This window comes from Chiloscyllium plagiosum, unplaced genomic scaffold (assembly GCF_037043375.1).
Source record: "Chiloscyllium plagiosum isolate Xiang-an unplaced genomic scaffold, Cpla_swu_hap1 HiC_scaffold_47, whole genome shotgun sequence".
Lineage (NCBI taxonomy): Eukaryota > Metazoa > Chordata > Chondrichthyes > Orectolobiformes > Hemiscylliidae > Chiloscyllium > Chiloscyllium plagiosum.
In genome coordinates, this window is record NW_028270185.1 from 528049 (window position 1) to 552070 (window position 24022).

The window sequence follows — 24022 nt, forward strand, 5'->3', positions numbered from 1 at the left end:
GATGAAGAAACAGATAAACTAGATTAGTCCAGGATTCTGTACCTGAGAGGTTTGCGTTCAATGCAGACTTTATCAAAAACATCTTTCAAGAAAGAGGGTGGGTTCTCAGCTACCACATGGTGTACTCGTAAGCGGGACTTCAGATACTCCACAAAGCGCTTCATAAACCCAACAAAATGCTCAGCCGTGCGAATATTACCAGGAACAGACTCTGGATTCACAACAAAAGAACATGTGATTAATGCTCTGCTCCATTCTCCTGAATCCAGGTGAGGAGGCAGGGTGCTTCAAGGATGAACAACAGAGGCGACAGGACCATGAAACAAATCAATCGTTATGTGATGTGGGTAGACAGAATGGAAAGGCAATTCAAGTCTGAAACATCCAACATTGAGGAAGCTGCGGTTCAAAATCAATGGGTAAAATATAGTTACATTCGCGAGGTGCCCAGGACATATCTTTTGGAGAAGAGGGAGGAAATTGGAGAAAATAAACTGAATTTCCAATAGGGTGCAGTACTCTGCAGCTTACCAAAATTGAAAGAACAGTTTGAGTGAAAGTGCGTATGAGTTCATGAACATTTTGCAATTGCTTTCATTTACTGTACCTTGTAGAATTTCATCTGGCAATACAGGATTGGCTAAATAGACATCTGTTTCTCTGGCAATATGAGCTTCTTTCAGCCCCTCCACTAATTGTCTGTATTCTTCTTTCAGTTTGGCAGCATCTGTTTCCTTTATACTGGAGAGAAAAACCGTTGTTTGGCGAGAGGATTAACAACCATTGAGTGAACGTCTAATATGTGAGAAAACACATCTCCATTTTGATTATTTTTAAACTCATGCTGAGAAATCCACTTGAGTAAATTTCCTAATCTGAACAGAAACTTTCCCTGAGGGTCACAGTAATTGGCAGGATGGTCTGATGCCTGAGTGACAAAAACCAACAGTATTTACACAACAGCAACCACTCTATCAGTGAGCCTGCAGAATTGCTGAAATTTACAGATCGATAACAGACCTTTCAGTCCAAATGATTCATGTTAATGGTGATGAATCACCTGAGCCTTCTCACACTTTCCTTATTTAAGCCAACCTTGAAGGTTTTTTGCTGAAGTGACACAGTTGATTGATGAGGGGAAGGGCTGTAGATGTCATACATGGACTTCAGTAAAGCGTTTGATAAGGTTCCACATGGTGGAGAAAGTGAAGTTGCATGGGGTCCAGAGTGTACTAGCTAGATGGCTAGAAAACTGGTTGGGCAGCAGAAGACAGAGAGTAGTAGTAGAAGGGAGTTTCTCAAAATGGAGAACTGTGGACAGTGGTGTTCCACAAGGATCCAGGTTGGGATCACTTGTTTGTGATATACAAATGATCTGGAGGAAGGTATAGGTGGTCTGATTAGCAAGTTTACCGATGAAACTAAGATTGGTGGAGTAGCAAATAGTGAAGGGGACTGTCAGAGAATGTAGCAGAATATTGATAGGTTGGAGACTTGTTCGGAGAAATGGCAGATGGAGTTCAATCCGGGCAAACGCGAGGTAATGCATTTTGGAAGATCCAATTCAAGAGCAAACTATACGGTAAATGGAAAAGCCCTGGGCAAAATTCTTGTACAGAGAGATCTGGGTGCTCAGGTCCAATGTACCCTGAAGGTGGCAATACAGGTCAACAGAGTGATTAAGAAGGCATATGGTATGCTTTCCCTTATCAGATGGGATATTGAGTACAAGAGTTGGCAGATCATGTTACAGTTGGAAAGGACTTTGGTTTGGGGGCCTGGAACGCGTTGCCGGCGGAGGTGGTAGAGGCGGGCACAATAGTGTCATTTAAGATGTATCGAAACAGATACATGAATGGGCAGGGAGCAGAGGGATACGGATCCTTTGAAAATAGGCAGGTTTAGATAGAGGATATGGATCGGCGCAGCCGAAGGGCCTGTCCCCGTGTTGTTAATTTTCTTTGTTACTGCGTGCAGAGGTAGTAAGCTTATCTCTGAACCAAGAAGCCCAGGTTCAAGCCCCGCCAGCTCCACAAGTATGTCATAACATATCCAAATAGACTGATTATAAATATCGACTTAACCTTACTCTCTGTTGCTTTCTTTTTCACATCTATCCATTTTACCCATAAATGTATCTATGCTATTCACACCAATCATTCAATGTAGAAACACGTTGCACATTCTCACTGTTCTCTGGGGACAAATAAAAATCTCTTGTATCTGCCTAAATGCAAACTCTGCAATCTGGCCCTGTCCTGATGAGTCTCTTGCTACTGCTCAGAGTTTACTCCATCTTGTCAATATATTGCTGTTCTTCATCATGAGCAGCTAAGTGGAAAAACAACATTTTTCCAGTCCATCTTGTTCCTAGGTCTGGCAACAATTGTGGAAAGGGAAAGAGATAATATTTTAGGTTGATGGCCTTTCAGAAGACAAAAAGCCATTGACCTTAAATATTAAGCATTTTTCTCTCTCGACAAACCCAAGTACCTTCAGAATTTCCTGATATTGTTTGTGATTTCTAGCATCCACATTATTTGGTTTTATTGTTTGTATATCTGGTTTAATCTATTCTAGGCCAAGTCACTGTGACAGAATGAGCCATGAAGAAAATTGATCAAAATATCAACTGAATGACTTACTGTTGGATGGTCTTTTGTATTGTTTCAATGTTGTTCTGACATTGGTCTAACATGCGCCGAGTAATGTTCACACTCATTGAGTCAATGCATACATTGTCTGCAAAGCATTTGTAGAAATGACATGTTAAAAATATTTTTGTTTTCAAATATATGGACATGTTTTTAAAAAGAACAGGACAATCGGAACGTTGTAGAATTGAGCAATCAATGGTCTAGATCTACAATTCTGGGATGGAATCCAGCTCTGGTCAGACAGAAGACCTCCCAAGATTTGCTGCTGCAAGAGCATTTTATCTTTATAAAATAAATGAGGGATACACTCATTCCAAGTCCAGAGCATAACATTTTATCCCATTTACTCAAGACACCCATGATCGATATGATTAATAAGGACAAGTTCTGAACTTAGTGAAATGGGGACATGATTTGCTAAGGTATTCTGCACCTGACCTAGAAACAGGTCACACAGAAACTGTTGTCAACTGAAATGAAAAGGATCACAATAAATAAACATAATTACAATTATATGTCTTATTATAATATATTGAGAACTGCAGTATAACAACATACCGATATTGTGAGCCTCATCAAATACCACCACTGATTTCCGAGACAGCTCCTTGGAGACCAGGTCTGCAATCTTGGGGTCCAGCAGGTAGTGGTAACTATACACAATGATGTTTGCGTGTAGAATCTGACAGAAGTATCACAAAGCTGATGCATTTGTGGATTAAAAGCAGTTAAATAACATATGATCCTAAAACATTTGTCCACCCATTCTGAAGACAACATCTGGTTTGGACACCATTCAACAGAGAACCGCTCAATCTCTGGAACTTTGACGGAGACATCACTTGTTAGTTAGTCCTAGTGACCTACTCTACCATAGCACTGTCCTGTTCAAGCCTAATTCTGTTCTAATCCAAACTTCCCAAACCCAGTCACATTGTCACTTGCACACATAAAGACAAGTGTACGTATATTCACTCTCTTGCAGATAATCACTCATCCACATGTCCATACAGATCCCCTGGCTGGGGGTCATTACAGAACAATCAGGACAGTATTGGCAGATATTTTCCCTATGCCCTTAGCCAAGCCTGCAAATGACCGCATCACTCAATCATCACCTCAGCAAACTCAGGAAAGATTGGAGCTGAAGCACAATATTCCAGGTAGTCTGGCTTAGATCCTTCCCTTGGAATGGGAATATGCGCATTGTGAAGGAGATCAGGATCAGTTCTGATAAAGAGTGACTGGACTCAAAATGTTAACTCTGGTTTTCTCTCAATAGGTACTGCCAGACCTGCTGAGTTTCTCCAACACTCTCTAAGCTATAATACTTTCTAGAGGAAAGATTCATCAATGCACCCTGAAGCTTGTTCAGTGAACAGTGCAAGGTCAAAGGTGCAGTACAGAGCCAATGCCTTACCTTGAAGAGAACTGGATACCAAAACTCTGTCATTTGCCAAAGGGAAAGGTGGAATGCACTTACAGAATATCTGGCCAGGAAATAGGGACACCATCCTTTCTGCTTCCCATAAGCTTTCAAGTCATCTAGGTTATAAATTCCAGAAGTTAGTGGCACTTGTTTCCCATGGAGATCAAACTCCTGTCAGAGAAAATACACAAACACAAACTGCAGAATCAATCACTCAGTGAGAAAGCTAACATAGTGACTGATGTTAACAAGCTGGAGGTATCAATTAAATAAAAGAAGAGCACAAATACTGGCAAACTTGAGTTTTTAAAAATAGACTGCAGGTTGTAGAGAGGAGATAAGATTTACGAAGGGTAGGATGGAGAGAGACAGAGGAAGGCCAGAGATGGAGACAAATTGGAAGGAATATGAAGGGTTTTGGAGACAGCAACATCTAACCTATGACTTCAACAGATGCATAAGAACATTACCAAATGCAAGCTTCCTTCCAAACTACACACCATCCGGACTGGTTCTGCTTCAATGTTACTGGAATCCCAGAATTCTTACGCAAACAGTCATCACTTTCTCAATAATTTTTAGTCTCGGCCCATGCTGTCTATATTTCATAAACAAAATAAGACAAAGGGAGATGAAGGGAGGGGAGCTGAGGGTGTGAGGAGAGGGAGAGAGAGAGGAGAGTGTGAGTGTGAGGAGAGGGAGGGAAGCTTTCTTCAGTTTTGATATGAGGGGTGTTCCAATCTCAGCTGGTGGCAAACCTAGACAAGTCAGATCCTACAGTGAAATCTGGCTTGACAGATCATACGTTATAATCTTGCAACTTGGTTACCTAATAGTTAATCACTGCATATAATTCACATGGGGCTGCCAATTTACTTTTAACAAAAGAACAGAAGTTTATGCTTGAGGGAAAAAAAGTAGAGGACAATTTGGTAAAATGTTATTATAAATGACAAAAAGGAAGACTCAACATTTTTCTCTGCAATATACTTGACAGATACTAAACCCAGTGAAGTATCAATTCTAACTTTATTTTTAAAAATGTCTTACTCAGCTATTGAGATCACAAGCATTTCCCTTCAGTAACTTTCTGCACATTCATCAAAAGTGACTCTCCCTGAGACACTCAGGCACAAGCTAACTCATTGACATTTCTCATGGAACTCTAAGAGAAGAAACTTCAGGGCTTTTTCCTGTTACTTTGACTCCTTTAGGGCTGCTAAACAGCAGATGTACTGGCAAGAATCTTTCCTTCTCGACTGAACTTGCTTTTGGCTTATTTTTCTCTGGGTTGAAAAATTTAACTTAGGAAATCATTACCAGTGATTGTCTAGGTGACTTGCCCAATTGTTTAGCTTAAGTCACATGATTTCTTAGAAATACTGTTTTGATCCAATGTTTCTGACCCTTCAAAAAAAAAACAAATTACCTTTGCAGACCTAAAACCCATTTACTCTACATTTGAACTCAAGTTGAAAATAACAATATGTTATAAATTTCATCATATAAGAAACAATAATTTTCAAGTGAATGTGGGGAACCAAGAGAGGATGCAGCAAGGATGCATAGATTGGATGTGGAATAAACATTCACAACAGCAAAGGCAGTCTGGTCTGTCCAAAAATGCTCACACTAAGCAAACCAAGCTTGCAATGGTGTGAAGACATCAAGTGTAAAGAACCTGACTGTTCAGTTACTAGGCAGGGATTTTAATTTAGACTTTACAGATCTTAGCTGCTATCATGTACCTCATAGAACTGGCAGATGGGCACAGTGGGATTGCTGGAGTGCTGCATTCTGATGTGTGATGCAGTCAGGCTACGACACTTTCCATCAACTTCCTTTCCAAACCTCTGAGAACTAACCTGTAAATAGCAAGATAAAAATCAAACTACAGAAGAGCTTCATTATTTATTTTAAAAAGTAGAGAAAAGTTGCAATCCTACAACAGGTTTTCTTGGAACATTTCACCCAACTAGTGCCATTGCTCCACAGTTTGAAAATTGGATGTAGGTTTGCTCGCTGAGCTGGAAGGTTCATTTTCAAACGTCTCATCACCATACTAGGTAACATCTTCAATGACGTCATTTCTTATGGCAATGTCATTTCCTGTTCTTTTTCTCAGGGGGTAAATGGGGTCCAAGTCAATGTGTTTGTTGGTAGAGTTCCAGTTGAAATGCTATGATCCTAGGAATTCTCGTGCGCGTCCCTATTTTCGGCTTGTCCTAGGATGGATGTGTTGTCCCAGTCGAAATGATGCCCTACCTTATCAATTTGAAAGCTACGATTGTTAATAAGTCCATCTCTGGCAACAGAGAATTTAGCTGTGGTCTTGGCATTCAATGGCATTACCATTACTGAATCCCTCAGTATCAACATCTTGGGTATACCATTAACTGAACTAGACCAGCCATATAAAAGCAATATAAATATCAAACTACAGAAGAACTGCATCATTTATTTTAAAAAGTAGAGAAAAGTTGCGATTCTACAGCAAATTTTCTCAGAACACATTTGTGGGTGGCATGGTGGCTCAGTCATTAGCACTGCTGCCTCACAGCGCCAGGGACCCAGGTTTATTCCAGCCTCAGGTGACTGTCTGTGTGGAGTTTGCACATTCTCCCTGTGTCTACTTCAGTTTCCTCCCACAGTCCAAAAATGTGAAGGTTAGGTGAATTGGCCATGTTAAATTGCCCACAATATTCAGGGATGTGTAGGTTAGATGCATTAGTCAGGGGAAATGTAGAGTAATAGGGAAGGGGAATGGGTCTGGGTAGGATACTCTTCAGAGGATCGGTGTGGACGTGCTGGGCTGAATGGCCTGTTTCCACACTGTAGGGATTGAATGACTTTTAAGATTCTATGAAAAGCAGATCACAGACTAGAAATCCTGCAGTGAATAACTCACTTCCTGTCTCCCCAAATACTGTTCCAACATCTATAAGGTGCAAGTCAGGAATATGATGGAATACTCCCCACTTGCCTGGCTGACACAGTTCCAACTACACTCAAGAAGCTTGACACCATTCAGGACAAAGCAGTCCAACTGAACTGTGACCCATCCATCACCTTGAACAATCACTCCCTTTATGACCAGCACACAGTACCAAAAGTCCATAATATCTGTAAGGTGCACTCTGTTAACTCACCAAGGCTCTTTTGACAGCACCCATTGACAGTGTGGCAGTCCCTCAGCACTGACCTGACAACAGAGCAACCCTCGCGAGCACGGACTCTACAACAGTTTGATGGTCCCAAAATTGAGATTGAAGCCACGGTTTTTTGACTTTTAACAAGAGTTGTGAATTGCAACTTTAGAGTTAAATTTTTATTCACTGAAATTTGTACTTCTAGCAGAAGAGCTTATTCCTTCCTCAGACCTCAGTCTACATGACCAGCAAGACAGATATTGGATGAGTTGGAGCAATGGAAAGCTCACCACCCTATCACCTTATGGAGACTGACCTGTCAGTTCAAAGATGAAGGAGATCCAAAGTGCATGTAAACATCTGCTTTTTCAGCAATCACACAGAGCACTGTTCAGCAAAACTAACCTCTGGGTGGATGCAGAGATTCTTCCTGGAGCTCAGAGCCAGAGCCAAGAATTCAATATTGTTGCCAGACAGTTTCTCGTAATAATCGATCAGCTTCCGCAGCTCCTCAATGACCTGAGAAGATGGGGGTGGGAGGTTTAAGAGAGAACAGGGTGTAGAAGTGTGGGGGGGGAAGAGAGAGAGACAGAGAGAGAGAAGAGAGAGGAGTGGGAGAGGGCAGAGACAGAGGGAAAGTAAGCAAAAGAGAGACAGAGGAGAGGATGGAGGAATACACAGAGTGAGAGTTTTTTTTAATAAACAGGTTTGCAATGTTCAGAAATATCATTCTTTTTAAATGAACACCACAAACTGCAGTGCTCAAAATTAAGGTTTTTACATGTTGGCAACACAGACTGTCCACAGATCTTTTGATGCACATCCTGTCAAGGGTCAACATAACGTTTCTTCCCTTCCCCACCACCCAAGATCAAGAGGGTTACTTTTTGAACTTTTTGCAGCCACATCCTCACTCTCGCCAACTCCTTCATTCAGTGATGAGGTCACACAGTAACATTATTGTGTATTTGTGTTGAGGTGAAAATGTGTTGCTGGAAAAGCGCAGCAGGTCAGGCAGCATCCAAGGAGCAGGAGAATCGCGTTTCGGGCACGAGCCCTTCAGCCCTGAAGAAAGGCTCATGCCCGAAACGTCGATTCTCCTGCTCCTTGGATGCTGCCTGACCTGCTGCGCTTTTCCAGCAACACATTTTCAGCTCTGATCTCCAGCATCTGCAGTCCTCACTTTCTCCTATTTGTGTTGAAGCGCAGGATTTTAATTCACTGAAGAATTGGAACAATCAATATTCTCAATAAATATCAATCCTCGATTCAACTTAAATGAAAACACCATCATATTTAAATTGACACAAGACAATAACCATCAGCAATAGAAGGTTTTTTTTCAATAACTGGCACACACTTTATAAGCAGCACATTTATTTGCACTGAACTTACTACCTGTGCGTTGAAGCTATTTTGGTTCCCAGTCAGCCAGGCATTCCTTAGCTGAGAGTCTCCCTCCCCCACAACTCTCCTACTCACTTTGTCCCTCTCCCTTCTCTAGTTGCAGCTTCTCGCCTCACCCAGTAAACTGTCTGCCACCCTTATAGCTAAGTACAGCAGATCCTCCTACCCCACCAAACTGTCAGACTCACTCACGTAACTCCTGCTACCCTCCCCCAGATCACCAGGCAGACTCACTGCCCCGCTCTGATAAATCAGCCACCTTGCCTGGCTGACTTGCTAACCACACACCCTTGTTCCCATCCCACCCTATTCCCTAAATACATGCCACTAATACACACCTTGCCGATGTCCTGGCACCCTCCCCTCCCTATCTGCCTCACTTGGCAGCCTCCTATCCTAGCTGCAACAAATCCCACCTCCCCCCTCCGCCCCCCAAATACACAACTGTTGCTGATGGATTGACTTGTTAACCTATCAACAGCAAACATGAGGAGAAACAGCTTGTAATTGGAAGATCAATTTCTGTCCAACGTTTTCAGTTCCACTTAGCAGAGTGGTGACATTTCTCATCACTTCCCTCCCCTACTCCACCCATAACTGTGATTCACTTTATCTTTGTGATTTGGCCACTTTTGGGACATTCTCTACCCCTTCCTAGTTACTATATATTTTGAACAAAGATCTTGGGTGTCCAAGATCATCAAAACTTAAATGCTGGAAATAGAATCAACTTCATAAATACAATGAAAATAACACAGTGTAAACTGTTGGAGGAACTAAACTTGGTCTCAATGCCCCTAGGATAGAGAGGCGCAAGTGATAAGGATGAGGCAGATCCATCAATGAAAGATAATTTTAATTCTGGTTTGCAGTGTATACAGTGATTGTTAAAACAAAAATAGGGATTTCACAAATTGCACCTACCTTCTCGATCTCAGGAACTGTTCGAGAGCAGTAGATGAGTTTAGTCACTTCTGTTGGATATGTCTAGAAGGGAAGAGAAAGGCAAAAAGGTGAGAATGTTTAGAGGTGCAGAGACAGGGCCTCTCTCACATACAGAAACATAATGGATACAGAAAGAGATGTATTAGTGAATTGAACTGACCCCATCCACAGGGTGAGACAGAGCATAGATACATCAATTTCTAACAATGCCTAGATACCAGCCTGTACTGAGGGACCTACAGCCAGGGCAAATTGTCCAGTCAGTTGAGCTGAGAAGGACTATAGGTGATATCTGCAGTTGAACTTCAGTCGCGTGAAAGGGTTAATTTCCGAAGAACTGGTGGCATGGCATGTTTCAGTATCAATATACACAACACTTCCTCTCTCAAACCATCCATAACCTTTAGCCATGCCGCTCCCACACACTGTCCACCTACAACCACAACTTGGTCTGCACCCACCCATGGCTCAGTCCGCAAACACCCACAGTTCAAACTGCAGCCACGTGCACGTGATCGCTATGCATGTGATATGTTACTATATAGAAGTTCAGGGAGTTCAAAGATGCCTCTCTGTCACCAAAAATATTGTTCTTACAAACAGAATAAAGAAGCTAATGAAATTGCATTGGGTATATTCAAACATTTGGGTGGCGAACACGATGGTGGTATTTAAGAAAGATGGTAAGGAAAAGCCAGGGAACCACAGACTGGTGAGCCTGATGTCAGTGGTGGGTATGTTGAGGGAGGGAATTCTGAGGGACAGGATGGACATGCATTTGGAAAGACAAGGACTGATTAGGGACAGTCAACATAGTTTTGTGCGTGGGAAATCGTGTCTCACTAACTTGATCGAGTTTTTGAAGAAGTGACAAAGAAGGTTGATGATGGCAGAGTGGTAGATGTTGTTTATTTGGACTTCAGCAAAACATTTGACAAGGTTTTGCATTATAGACTGGTTGTCAAGGTTAAAGCACATGGAATCCAAAAGGAGCTATCCGATTGGATACAAAATTGGCTTGAAGGTTGGAGACAGAGGGTAGTGGTAGAGAATTGTTTTTTGGACTGGAGGCCTGTGACCCATCATGGGTCGCAATGGGCCAAGGAATCGCAGATGAAGTTTAATTTAGTTAAATGTGAGGGAGTGTTGCTGAACAAAGGGACCTAGGGTTGCAGGTGCATAGTTTTTTGAAAGTGGAGTCACAAGTGGACAGGGTAGAGAAGGCATTTAGCACATTTGCCTTCATTGCTCAGTCCATTGAGGAGGAGTCAGGGTGTTATGTTGCAGCTGTACAAGACATTAATGAGGCCACTTTTAGAATACTGCACTCAATTTTAGTTTCCCTGCTATAGGAAAGACGTTGTTAAACCTGAAAGGATTCAGAAAATATTTACAAGGATGTTGCTGGGATTGGAGGGTTTGAGCTAAAAGGAGAGGTTGAATAGGCTGGAACTATTTTTCCAGGAGCATCAGAGGTCAAGGCGTTATTGAGGTTTATAAAATCATGAGGGGCATAGATAGGGTGAACAGTCACGGTCTTTTTTCCCGGGGTAGGGAGTCCAAACTAGAGGGCATAGGTTAAAGGTGAGAGGGGTAATGTGTAAAAGAGACCTGATGGGCAACCTGCAGAGGGTGCTGTTATATGGAACGAGCTGCCGGAGGTGATGGTGGAGGCAGGTACAATTACAAATTTAAAAGGCATCTGGATGGGTACATGAATAGTACATGCCAGACCAAATGCTGGCAAATGGGACCAGATTAATTTAGGATATTCTGGTTGGCGCAGTCAGGTTGGATCAAAGGATCTGTACATCTCTATGACTCTGTGACTCATTCATTCCAGCTTTACATGAATTTAACAGAAATACATGTTGAAATGAAGCTTAACTTTTCCCCTCCTTGACTCATCCCCCACCCCTTTCCAACCCTAACCCAACGCACCCCAGAGAAGTAAGCATCATTCTCACCATCTGATAGGCCACAAGCAGTGAAAGCAGTGACACAGTCTTCCCTGTGCCTGACGGCATTTCCAAAACCCCATGTCCCTAAGATACAGAAAGTGACACCAAGTTTGAAACAACAAGACATGATCAGCAAATATAAGCAGCCAAACAGGCTTTCAAACATAAAAAACAAATACCGACTCGAAAAGTCTCATCCTTGTGTTCAATTCCTTTCATCATTCTGTACAGCCTTGTGCTTTTGAACATACCATAGGAAATGCCTTTTTAATAAAGAATGTGTTAACAATCCCACCCCCCCCCCCCACCCCACAGCATATTATATCTATGGAGGGAAAGTCGAATTTGACAAACCTACTGGACTTATTTAAGAGGTTACTAGAATAGATGAGGGAGAACCATTAGATATGGTATACTGATTTCCAGAAAGCTTTTAATAAAGTTCAACATAACAGGTTATTGCATAAACAATAAAAACAAACAGATTCACAAACACGTTCTTCCCCACTGTTATCGGAGTTTTGAACGGACCCCTTTAATGTTAATTTCTCTTACTTCCTTTTTGCCATGTGCAACATTGTGTCCTGGACCTTGTTCTACCCTGATGCACTTGTATAATGCAATGTGGCTGTAAAGCTGTGGTGAAACGGTTAAAAATTATGTCCCAATACATGTGTGAATCTAACCGGAATGGAGGTGTTGCTTAGTCCCGTGTGAATCTTATTACACACCTCCCCGTGTGAATCTTCTTATCTGTATGTAACCAGAATGGAATGTGTTTTTTAGCCTTGCTCTGCTGTTCACATGAATGTTTATATCTGGAAAAGAGTATATCAGCTGGAAAAGTCTCCAGTTCGGTGAGTCTGCTCCGGGGTTACGTTTAACCGCCGAGCGTGGGTTGTTGGCAACCGCTCTACGAGAACTGACGGCTCCCAGTTCCGGTAACATGTAGAGTGAGTATAAGCCAGACCCGTTGTAAGTATGAGACCTGGTTGTGGCGACGCTGCGGGGAATAAAATGCTCATATTCTAGCAGACTCGCCTCTTGGTCGTTTGTTCTGTGTCAGACTACTCTCCTACGAACCTGACCTTGAGAATTTTTTAAAACAAAAGCACACAAGACAACACTTTTCACCGTATCTTGTTACATAGGACAGTAATAATCAAATCAAAATTAAGGCTTGTGGGATTGGTGATAATTATCTGGGCGTGGATTGAAATTTGGTTCACAGAGAGTAGGAATAAGACAGCGACTAGTGGGGTACCACAGGGATCAATGCTCTGGCTCGTTATTCCCAATATCCATCTGGATACAGAAATCAAACGTAATATTTCACAGTTTGCTGATATCATCAAACTAGGTGAGACTGAGAGTGGTGAGGAGCGTGCAAAGAGGCTTTAGGACAATTTATACAAAGTGTGAATGGCAGATGGAGCAGCACAGGGCTCAGTGGTTAGTACTGCTGCCTCACAGCACCAGGGACTCGGGTCCGATTCCAGCCTCAGGCAACTATCTGTGTGGAGTCTGCACATTCTCCCCGTGTCTGTGTGGGTTTTCTCCAGGTGCGCCGGTTTCCTTCCACAGTCCAAAGATGTGCAGGTCAGCTGAATTGGCCATGGTAAATTGCCCATAGTGTTATGTGCATAGTCAGAGGGAAATAGGTCTGGGTGGGTTACACTTCAGAGGGTAGGTTGGACTTGTTGGACTGAAGGGCCTGTTTCCACACTGTAGGGAATCTAATCATGTGATTAATTGTGATGATGCTCATTGAGGAAAAACAGAATGGCAGAGTATTATTTAAATGGAATAGGCTGGGAAAGACTGATGTTCAAAAGGACCTGGATATTCTTGTAAACTGGTCATTGAAAGCTGGCATGCAGGTGTTGCAGGAATTTAGGAAGGCAGCCAGTATGCTGGTGGTTACTCCACAAAAATTTGATGACAGGAGCAGAGAAATCTGACTGCAGATGTACAAGGCCTTGGTGAGACCATACCTGGAGAAGTGTGTGCAGTTCTGGTCTCGTTACTTAACAAAATATATAACTGCCACAGGAGAGCAATGACCGCTCACCAGACTGATTCCTTGAGGATGGTTAGTTTCTCATACAAGGAGAGATTGGGTTGACTGGGCCTGTATTCACTTGGGCTGAGGATAATGAAAGGGGGTCTCATTGAATTGTACCAAATTCTGAGAGGGCTGGACAGACAGGGTGCAGGGATGATGTTTTTCACTGGCTAGAGGGGTGGAGTTACAGAACAAAGACTCACGGTCTCAGAATACAAGGTAGGCTGCTTTGAAAAGAGTACGAGAAGAGGCGGTCTCCACTCAAATAATAGTGAACCTGGGAGATTTTCTACCACCAAAGCTTATGGAGGCAAGGCCACTGAATACTTTAAGAAACAAAGAAATAGATTTGAAGAAGTTAGAGGTGACAAGGGATATGGGGAGTATTACCTTCAAGATAGATGACATATAATCATGATTACTGAATGGCATGGTGTTAATGGCCAAACAGCCTACTCGTGCTCCTATTTTCTATATTTCTACATTCTGCTTTTAGTTTTACGAAAGATATGCAGTTCATGTCCAGTCTAAGGATAATATTCCAGTGAGTGTTGCTGAGTTTAGAGGGTTGAATTATGAGGTCAGACTTTACTTGAATTCTCTTGGGTTTAGGTGGTTGAGGAGTTGTCTGATTGTGGCTTTAAAAGTGATTAGAGGATCCTGCAGGTTAGTTGGAAATAGGAGGCAGCAACCTTCACACAAAGACTGCTGGATATTTGGCAGCCTCTCCCACAAAAGCTGATAATGATCAAATAATATGTTGAGAGTTGAGATTGATCATTAAGGATGGGTATCAAAAGAAAAAATAAAGCCTGGTTGATAGAGTAAAGGTACAGAAGAAGCATGATTCAAATGAATGGCAAAACCTTTTGATCAGATAGTAAGTGGCTTCCCAACTGTTATAGGTCCCATGGCAGGTTGAAAATGATAAGAGTATTGATCCAGCCAGCCAATATTTTCCCTCAACTATTTTTGCCAAAACAATAGTGACTGTGTTATGAAGGTATAAGGAGTACCTTTAAGAGAGTTGAAAGCTAGTAAGAACTTACAGAGGCATACAGAGTACTGGAACATTTACAACATAACATTTGGTCCAGCAACTAGCAGTACTTGGATTGCTGAGACAAAAACAAATTCAAATTACGCCAGTTTACATTATGCCCCAAGATACTAAACTCCAATCAAGTTTGAATTTAGTTTTTTGACAATATTAACACCAATGAAACAATCCAATAATTTTGCTTATAAATATTAAACAAATTGAACAGTTGGAGAAGAATTGCCAAGCCACCAACATCTGCAGACTGCCCAGAGAATAGCTCTCTTAAAGGTACCTTTACCTATCAATGACCCGTGAAACAGAAATCCCCAAGAAGAAAATAAGACAGAGGAAGATACAAAGAGAAGATTCGACAGCTGACTGGTTTTAAAATTTGAAATTTTTGGTAAATCTTAATCGGGTGGCGATAGGTATTTATCGGACCAGTTTTATAAAAGAGAAAGTAAAAGGTAAGTTACAAATAGGAGTTGTAAATTAATTATTGACTGTTAGACTTAAAGAATAACATTCGTAAAGTTTTTCTGCTTTAAATAGTGACTTTTGGGATAGTTCTTGGCCTCTCAAATTTTAACAGATTAAGTCACTTCATACAGGTTTAAATTAGCGGGGTGGGGGGGAAGAATGGTTTAGTCCATGTCTTAGTAGGGTAACAAAATGTCTTGAAATGAACCTTCCAGCTCAGCGAGCAAACCTACATCCAAAACCTCAACCTGAGCTACAAATCTTCTCAAAACTCGCTAAGTGTCCTAGATTTTGAAATAAAATGTAAGTAAGGCAATTTGTTTAATTTCGGTAACTTGTGGTTGATTAAATTAAATATGAAAGAAATGGTTCTTAAAATTGCTAAAGAGGTTCTGGGATTTGAAGATGATTCTCAAATTTGCCAAGGAAGTTTAGAAGGAAATAAAAAGGCCATTCTTTTAGAATTAGCAAATAAGTTAGATTTGGGTTTAACCAAGGACAAAAGTAAAGCTGCAATTGTAAGGGAGTTTCTCAAACACTTAGGTGTTTAGGAGAAATAGACAAGTGCAGTAGAGGTAGAAAAACAATTGAGGAAAATAGTTAGAAGATAAACAAAGAGAAAGAGAGAAGAGAGGGGGGAAAAAGAACAGAGAAGGTTCTTAGCTGAGCAAAGAGAGAGGTGAAAGGGAGAGAGAAGAGGGAGAGAGGGGGAGAGAGGAGAGGTGGGGGGGGAGAAAGAAAGTGAGAGAAATGTTCTTAGCTGAGCAAAATGAGACAGAAGTTGCGACTTAGTCAGCAAAGTCAAGTTAACAAGATGGAGTTTAAAAGAGGAGGTAGCGATATATACAAATATGACAAAACTCTGCCACCTTGTGATGAGAAAGATGTTGAAGCCTTCTTTATTTCATTTGAAAAATTGGCAGAGGGTTTATGGGTAATGCTAGCTCAGACTAAACTGGTAGGCAGAGCTAGTGTGGTATTTGCCGCGCTGCCTATGAGGGGTCAAGAGATTATGGAGAGGTTAAACAGGCTGTTTTAAGTGCTTATGAATCGGTACCAGAAACATATAGACAGCAGTTCAGAAATATAAAGAAAGAACCAGGGCAGACTTATATTGAGTTCGAAGAATTAAACAGTCATTTTTGCAACTTTTGAGAAGATTTGAAGCTCAGGTTGAGGTCTTTGATGTAGGTTTGATATCAACAAATACACTGACTTGGATCCCATCTACCATCCTCTGAGAAAAAGAACAGGAAATGACATCACCACAGGAACTGACATCACCGACCCAAGGAAAAATAAACACATAAATAAAAAGACGGCCATACCACCAGTTCGTCATATGGAGACTCACTGATGATGTTACAGAGTATGGTGACGAAACATCTGAAAACAAACCTTCCAGCTTAGCGAGCAAACCTACATCCATAGTCATTTTGAGAGGTGGGTGCATGCTTTAAAAATAGATAAGACCTTTGAGGCTGTACGAGAGATTATTTTGCTGGAGGAGTTTAAAAACTCACTTCCAGAGATGGTAAGAATTCACATGAAGGAACAGAAAGTTCAGAAAGTGAGAAGAGCAGCAGAATTAGCAGACGAATACATGTTGGTGCATAAGACAAGCTTCCAGCCAGAATTTTGTCCTGTGAGGGAGAGAAGTTGGGAGAAAGAGAGATCCTACTCTATGAAAGAATGAGTAGAGAACACTGGTAAGAATTTACCATATGTTAAAGAAGCCCAAGAGGATGAAAAGAAGGTGAAAGGCCTTAAGTATTTTCAGTGTAATGGAGTGGGTCACAGAAAATTACAGTGCTGGTGGTTTCAGCAGGGCACTGGGAAAAGGTGCTTTCACTGCTATAAGGTGGGACATAAAGTTACAGTGCTGATCGTTAAAGAAAGGCACTGTGGGAAAAGAAGTTAAGCCAGTGGCATTAGTGAAAGAAGCCAAGGAGACCCCAAGAAAAGTCGAAGAGTGGCAGGGGCTGGGTATGGAGTTAGTGCCTGATCTCGACAAAGCATTCGTCTCTGTGGGTCAAGTTTACTCAGAAAGAACAGGGTGAGAAGGACAAGACATTATACTTTCGAGAGATACAGGATCTAACCAGTCGCTGATAGTAAGAGATGAATGAATATGCACTCTTTCTGATCTATTACCTGAGAGTGTGGTAATTTGTGGGATAGACAGACCGAAATTTAGCATTCCCCTACCTAAGATCAGGTTGGATTGCCAACTCAAGTCTGGGGAAGTGGTAGTGATTGATAGAGTGTCAGTTCCAGGAATTCAGTTTGTTCTTGGGAATGATTTGGCAGGATCCATGATGGGAGTGACACCCCCCCCCCCTTGTTGTGGAGAAGCTCAAGGAAGACCAAGAAGCTGAGGAGTAAAAACAGAAATATCCTAGTATTTTCCCAGACTGTGTAGTATCCAGATCCCACTATCATAAGTCACAGCACGAAACAAAAAGTAAAGAGAAAGATGAAGTAGTTGAGGTGCAGTTAGCGGACACCCTGTTTGATGTAATGGTGTTCGGAACATGTTGCAGGTCAGACAGAAGTATTTAGTCCTGAAAGGCGAAGGGACTTGCAACGCAAGACAAGATGATAAAAGATGTATATGTGGATGCGTATTCCGAAAAGCAGGCAGAGAATATTCCGGAGAGTTATTACCTGATAGATAAAATCCTAAGACTGAAATGGAAACCATGGCAGGTTAGTGCAGAGGAGAAATCGGCCAAAATGCACCAGGTTGTGTTGCCGGTAGCATACAGACAGGAAGTGTTACGGTAGCACATGAACTACCTGTAGGAGGTCACCCTAGGGGTATGAAAGACTCAGGCTAAGGTACAAAAACATTTTTATGGGCCTGGAATATACAAGGATATGGTTAACTTTTGCTGTACATGTCATACATGTCAAATAGCAGATAAGCCATAGGCAGTAATAAAACCAGCACCTTTGTTTCCAATTCCCGCATTTGAAGAACCTTTCATGCAGGTTATGATTGATTGTGTAGGTCCCCTCCCGAGAACTAAAAGTGGGAACCAGTACTTGTTCACCATAATGGATGTGTTTCCCAGATTTCTGGAGGCAATTCCATTCCAGAGTATTAAGACAAAAAGGGTAGTAGAGGAGTAAGTTGCTTTTTTCACACGGTATGGGCTATCCAGGGAGATTCAGTCAGCCCAAGAGTCAAATTTTACTGCTAGGCTGTTTAAGACTATGGATCGCTTAGGTATACAGCACTTTAAATCCAGTGTGTATCATCCTGAATCCCAGGGAGCTTTAGAAAGGTGGTATCAGACCCTGAAGACCATGTTGAGAGCGTACTGTCAGGATTACCCGAATTTAAAAATGTGTTGCTGGAAAAGTGCAGCAGGCCAGGCAGCATCAAAGGAACAGGAGAATCGACGTTTCGGGCATAAGCCCTTCTTTCCTGAAGAAGAGCTTATGCCCGAAACGTCGTTTCTCCTGCTCCTTTGATGCTGCCTGGCCTGCTGCGCTTTTCCAGCAACACATTTTTAAGCTCTGATACTCCAGCATCTGCAGTCCTCACTTTCTCCTAGGATTACCAGAATGCTTGGGATAAAGGTATCCCATTTGTATTGTGTGTCATTAGAGATGCCCCAAACAAATCTACTCAGTTTACTCTCTTTGAGTTAATATTTGGACATGAAGTGAGAGGCCTTTTGAAATTAATTAAAGAGAAATTGATAAGACCAAATTTGGAGATTTCACACTTGGATTATGTATCGGAGGTGAGGGAGAGTAAGTCAGGTAAGTGAGTTAGCTAAACAGCACCTAAAGAGGGCACAGTATAGAATGAGTAGAGAGTGTGGCACTTGAAAAGCAGAGCAGGTCAGGCAACATTTGAGGAGCAGGAAAATCGATGTTATCAGATGTTTCTGCTCTGATAAAACAACACCCCTATTGGCTTAATCCTTTCAAAGTCAGACAGGTCCAGATGGAGACCATGCTTGACGAGGATATCATTGAAGAGCTGAAAAATGTGTTGCTGGAAAAGTGCAGCAGGTCAGGCAACATCAAAGGAGCAGGAGAATCGATGTGTCGGGCATAAGCCCTTCTTCAGGAAGAAGAAGGGCTTATGCCCGAAACGTCGTTTCTCCTGCTCCTTTGATGTTGCCTGACCTGCTGCACTTTTCCAGCAACACATTTTTTAGTTCTGATCTCCAGCATCTGCAGTCCTCACTTTCTCCTAGAGGACACCATTGAACCAAGTCAGAGTGAGTGGAGTTCACCAATTGTCCTAGTTCCCAAACCAGAGGGGACTCAACGATTCTGCATGAATTATCAGAACGTCAACACCATTACAAAATCGGACTCATATCCAATTCCTAGATTGGGGGACTGTATCAAGAAAGTCGGACAAGCCAGTTACATCACCAAGTTGGACTTACTGCGTGGCTATGGCAGGTAACTTTATCAGAGACAGCGAAAGAAATTTCTGTATTTGTAACCCCAAATGGGCTATATCAATTTAGAACACAGCCACCACATTCCAAAGACTCATGAACAGAGTTGTGGTTGGGTTAATAAAATTGTGCAGTCTATTTGGACAATGTAATGATCTTTAGTAAGTCCTGGAAAGATCACGTGGTATAGTGGCTAAGCTCTTTGAATGACCATGACAAGCAAAACTGGCAATAAACTTCAATAAGACTGAATTTGCAGAAGCAGAGGTGACGTTCTTGGGACATAACATTGGTCATGGGAGATTGACCCCCATGGAACGCAAAGACGAAGGCCATTGAGGAATTTCCACAACGAACCTCGAAGAAAGAGGTGCTTCAATTCCTAAGACTTGGCGGATTCTATCAAAAATTTGATCCAAACTTCAGTAGTGAAGTAGCATCGTTCACCAATTTGTTGAAGAACAAAGTTTTGGTGAACAGAACAATGCCAGGAGGCATTTGACCATTTTAAATCAATATTAACCACCATACCAGATTTAGCTACATCAAACTTTTCAAAACCTTTTAAAGTTGCCATTGATGCTAGTGAGTTGGAGCTGTACTGCTACAAGAAGATGAGGATGGGATTGAACTGCCAGTTGGTTACTTTTTGAAGAAGCTCAACATCCACCAGAGGAAATACTCCACGATTAAAAAAGAACTATTGAGTTTGGTACTGACCTTACAACATTTTAATGTGTATGTCACAAACAATGTGTCGGACATGGTTACACAGATCACAATCCTCTTAGGTTCTAAGAACGCTTTAAAGACAAGAATATTTCATTGGAGTCTTATGTTACACTTTTAATTTAAAAATCATACATGTTGCGGGTTGTAAGAATGTAATCGCAGATGCGTTATTGCAAATTTAACTGAAAGTACAGATAAGATGCATCTATCTAATGTCATATATACAGATGGGAAGAAGTTAGGGTAAACTCAGATTAAAGTTATCTGTATGTTATGGTAATGTGTTTAAATAATAGAAAAAAGGAGCGAAGCCATCTTTTCATTGTGACAGTTGTTTTTAAGGGGGAGGTGTTGTGAAGATGTAAGGGGTACTGTACCTTTAAGAGAGTTGAAAGCTAGCAAGGATTTAGAGAGACACATGGAGTACTGGAAAATGTATAATGTAACATTTGGTCTAGCAGCTTACAGTACTTGAGTTGCTATGAGACAAAAACAAATTCAAATTTGGCCAAACAGTTTAAATTATGCCCCAAGATACTAAACTCCAATCAGGTTTGAGTCTGATATTTTGACAATATTAACACCAGTGAAACGATCCGAAGCTTTGGGGTATAAGACCAGGAAAAACTGAACAAATGGGGGAGAACTGCCAAGCCACCAACATATGCAGACTGCCTGGAGAATAGCTCTCTTAAAGGTACCTTTATCTATTAATGATCTGTGAAACAGAAATCTCTAAGAAGAAGAAAATAAGACAGAGGAAGTTACAAAGAGAAGATTTGACAGCTGGCAGGTTTTCAGATTTGAATGTTTTGGTAAATCTTAATTGGGAGTTTTATCGGACCAGTATTGTAGAAGGGAAAGTAAAAGATTTGTTAGAGATAGGAGTTGTAAATAGTAATTCATTAATATTCTATGTTAGACTTAAAAAATAACATTCTTAAACTTTTTGTACTTTAAGTAGTGACTTTTTGGATAGTTCTTAGCCTCTCGAATTTTAACAAATTACAGCACAGGTTAAATCATTTCTATGTTACAGGTTTAAATTAGTGGGAGGATTTACCTTGTGTTGTAACAATTGATTGATAGCGGATTGTGCTGTGTTTAAATTAGTTATAAGGTCATGAAGCACATTTGGAGTATCTGGGCTGTGGTGTACAGTCCTTACCTCTGAACTAGGAGGCCTGGGTTTAGGTCCCATCTGCTCCAGAGTGTGTAATAACATCTCTCAACAGGTTGATTAGAAAGTTATATGGAGCACATCTAGAGATCCCAAGGGACATAGTTGGGTGCGTTAGCTCTATTTGACAATCTCTGATCTTGTCCCCCTTCCCATTGTGTCCTCACAGCCTCCAATCTGTCATTTCATTACAGCTGAGGATTAAGATCTGACCATTTTGTCACAAGGTACCTTAGCATCAAGAATCCTTTTCAGCTCCAACATGTAGGAATACTGCTCAGGATAGATGAAATCATAAGGGAAATACACCAACAATCCATCAATATTCAATCTGAGGAAACAGAGAAATGCATTGCCAGCACTGGGAGTTAGATGCTGGTTACAGTATATTTCAGTCTATAAATACTATTTTAGAATGGTTACATTTTTTTTGCCCTTTGAATTGGAGATTCCTATCCACCAATTCACTAAAGTCAAGCTCATTGTTCCCATTTTATAAATCTCCTCTTAGTGCTGTTCCAATCTGATACATACAGTCTAACAACTGCAATCACACCGAGCACCCGAAGAATTGTCTATCATTCAATAAGGCCACCTCTTATTCTTCTAAATGCCAATGAAAACAGGTCAAACCTACACAACTCCTCCTCATAAGAAAGTCCCTCCACACCTGGAATCAACTTAGTGAACCTTCTCTGGACTGCCTCCAGTGCTAGGATACCATTCCTCAGATAAAGAGGCACAAAAACTTCAATATTTCAGCTATGGCCTTGTACAGTTTTAGCAAGCCTTCCATATTGACATACTCCATGCCCTCTGAAATAAAGACCAACAAACCATTTGCCTTCCCTAGGTAAAAAAACAAGGACTGCAGATGCTGGAAACCAGATTCTGGATCAGTGTTGCTGGAGAAGCACAGCAGGTCGGGCAGCATCTGAGGGCAGGAGTCCTTCATCAGGAATACCCTAACCTACTGACTTGCAAATTAGCGTTTTGTAGTTTATGCTCAAGGACCTCCATATCCCCTCCCATGCACTCCCCCAACCCCAACCCCACAGTGCCCCACCACCTGTCTCTTCCCCCCTCCCCCGCGCTGCCCCCTCTGTCCCAGCTCCTCTCTGCCCCCCCTCTCCCTGTCCCCTCCTCCCCTCCCCCTTCCTCCCCCACTCTCTCTCCCCCTCTCCCCCCTCCCCCTCTCTCCCCCCTCCCCCACTCTCTCTCCCCCCTCCCCCACTCTCTCTCCCCCACTCTCTCTCTTTCACCTCATTTTCGCCGCTTCACCTCCAGTCCCGCCCTCTCCGGTGTCCGCCAATCACATTTCCCCTTTCCCAGTCTCCGCTTCCTATTGGTGGCCCTGCCTGCCCATCCGTCCTCTCCAGCCCTCACCAATCGAACGCCGCCCTGATAGCCAGGGAGAGGAGTCGAGCGCCGATTGACATGGATGGAGTAGCTCCTCCCCCTTTCCAGCTGCAGAGAGCATTGAGCCAGATTACCACCTTCAAACACAGGCTGCCTTAATTCGGCAGTTTCTCCATCCAAGTCTCCATTCCAAACAAACTATCTCGGTGTCATACAGCATAGAGGAGGCCTTTCGGTCCATTGAATCTCCCACCGTTAACATTTGGAGACTATAGCCTCACACAACAGGAAGAGAGAAAGTGAGGACTGCAGATGCATGGAGATCAGAGCTGAAAATGTGTTGCTGGAAAAGCACAGCAGGTCAGGCAGCATCCAGGGAACAGGAGAATCGACGTTTCGGGCATAAGCCCTTCTTCAGGAATCTTATGCCCAAAACGTCGATTCTCCTGCTCCTTGGATGCTGCCTGACCTGCTGCACTTTTCCAGCAACACATTTTCAGCACACACAACAGGAACCCTGCTTTCCCTGTCCAATTGTATTAAGGCTTATTCCTGTGCTCCAGACACCAAACTTTACTATTCTTACACACCTGCTAATTTAATCTGATACTATCTTTAATTTTAGGCAGCCACAAATTGTCAATTTTCCTTCAGAATTTTATCTCTGCATTATTTATCTTAAAATCTTTCTTTCACTTGCTGTCACATATTATCAAGCTCCACACTATTTATTCTCCTCTCCTGAACAACCTTGGGTAGTACTGTAGTTATCACTGCTGCCTCACTGCACCAGTGACCTGGGTTCAATCCCACCCTTGGGTGACTGTGTGGAATTTGCACATTCTCCCCATGTCTGCATGGGTTTCCTCCAGGTGGTCTGCTTTCCTCCCAAACGTTAAAGATATGCAGATTAGATAGATTGGTAATGGGAAGTTGCCCATAGTATCCAGGGATGCATAGGCTAGGTGGATTACAGTGAAACAATAGAGGGTGGTATACACTTTGGAGGGTCAGTGTGGACTCAATGGGCTAGATGGCCTGCTTCCACGCTCAAGGGATCCATGATTCTCTCCTCACACATTACATAGTTGGTTTTATTTAACTTCAAGATCCTTATCTTGGATTGAAGTATGCATCTGTCAAACTTAATGTAAGAATCTTATTTTATGATTACTCTGACTCAATG

The 24022-nt window shown here is 42.0% G+C and overlaps 1 protein-coding gene across 6 annotated transcripts in view; it reads right to left on the bottom strand.

The window, feature by feature from the left end:
- Positions 1-22756, bottom strand: part of ercc2 (excision repair cross-complementation group 2) — a 47099-nt gene extending 24343 nt beyond the window's left edge. For 2 of the 6 annotated variants that reach the window (XM_087984055.1, XM_087984054.1), the window contains exons 1-11: positions 22740-22756; positions 21709-21808; positions 11555-11632; positions 9567-9629; positions 7641-7754; positions 5835-5951; positions 4141-4257; positions 3216-3339; positions 2646-2742; positions 608-741; positions 43-211 (exon numbers count right to left, since the gene is read on the bottom strand). In XM_087984055.1, the coding sequence (XP_087840181.1) occupies positions 43-211; positions 608-741; positions 2646-2742; positions 3216-3339; positions 4141-4257; positions 5835-5951; positions 7641-7754; positions 9567-9629; positions 11555-11632; positions 21709-21808; positions 22740-22744 (1118 nt within the window). In that variant the 5' untranslated portion in view covers positions 22745-22756. Of the gene's footprint in view, positions 1-42; positions 212-607; positions 742-2645; positions 2743-3215; positions 3340-4140; positions 4258-5834; positions 5952-7640; positions 7755-9566; positions 9630-11554; positions 11633-18088; positions 18452-21465; positions 21486-21708; positions 21809-22314; positions 22479-22739 lie in introns of those variants that run through there. The other 4 variants (XM_087984051.1, XM_043684065.2, XM_087984053.1 and 1 more) reach the window with 4 other exon arrangements.
- Between the last annotated feature and the right edge of the window lie 1266 nt (positions 22757-24022).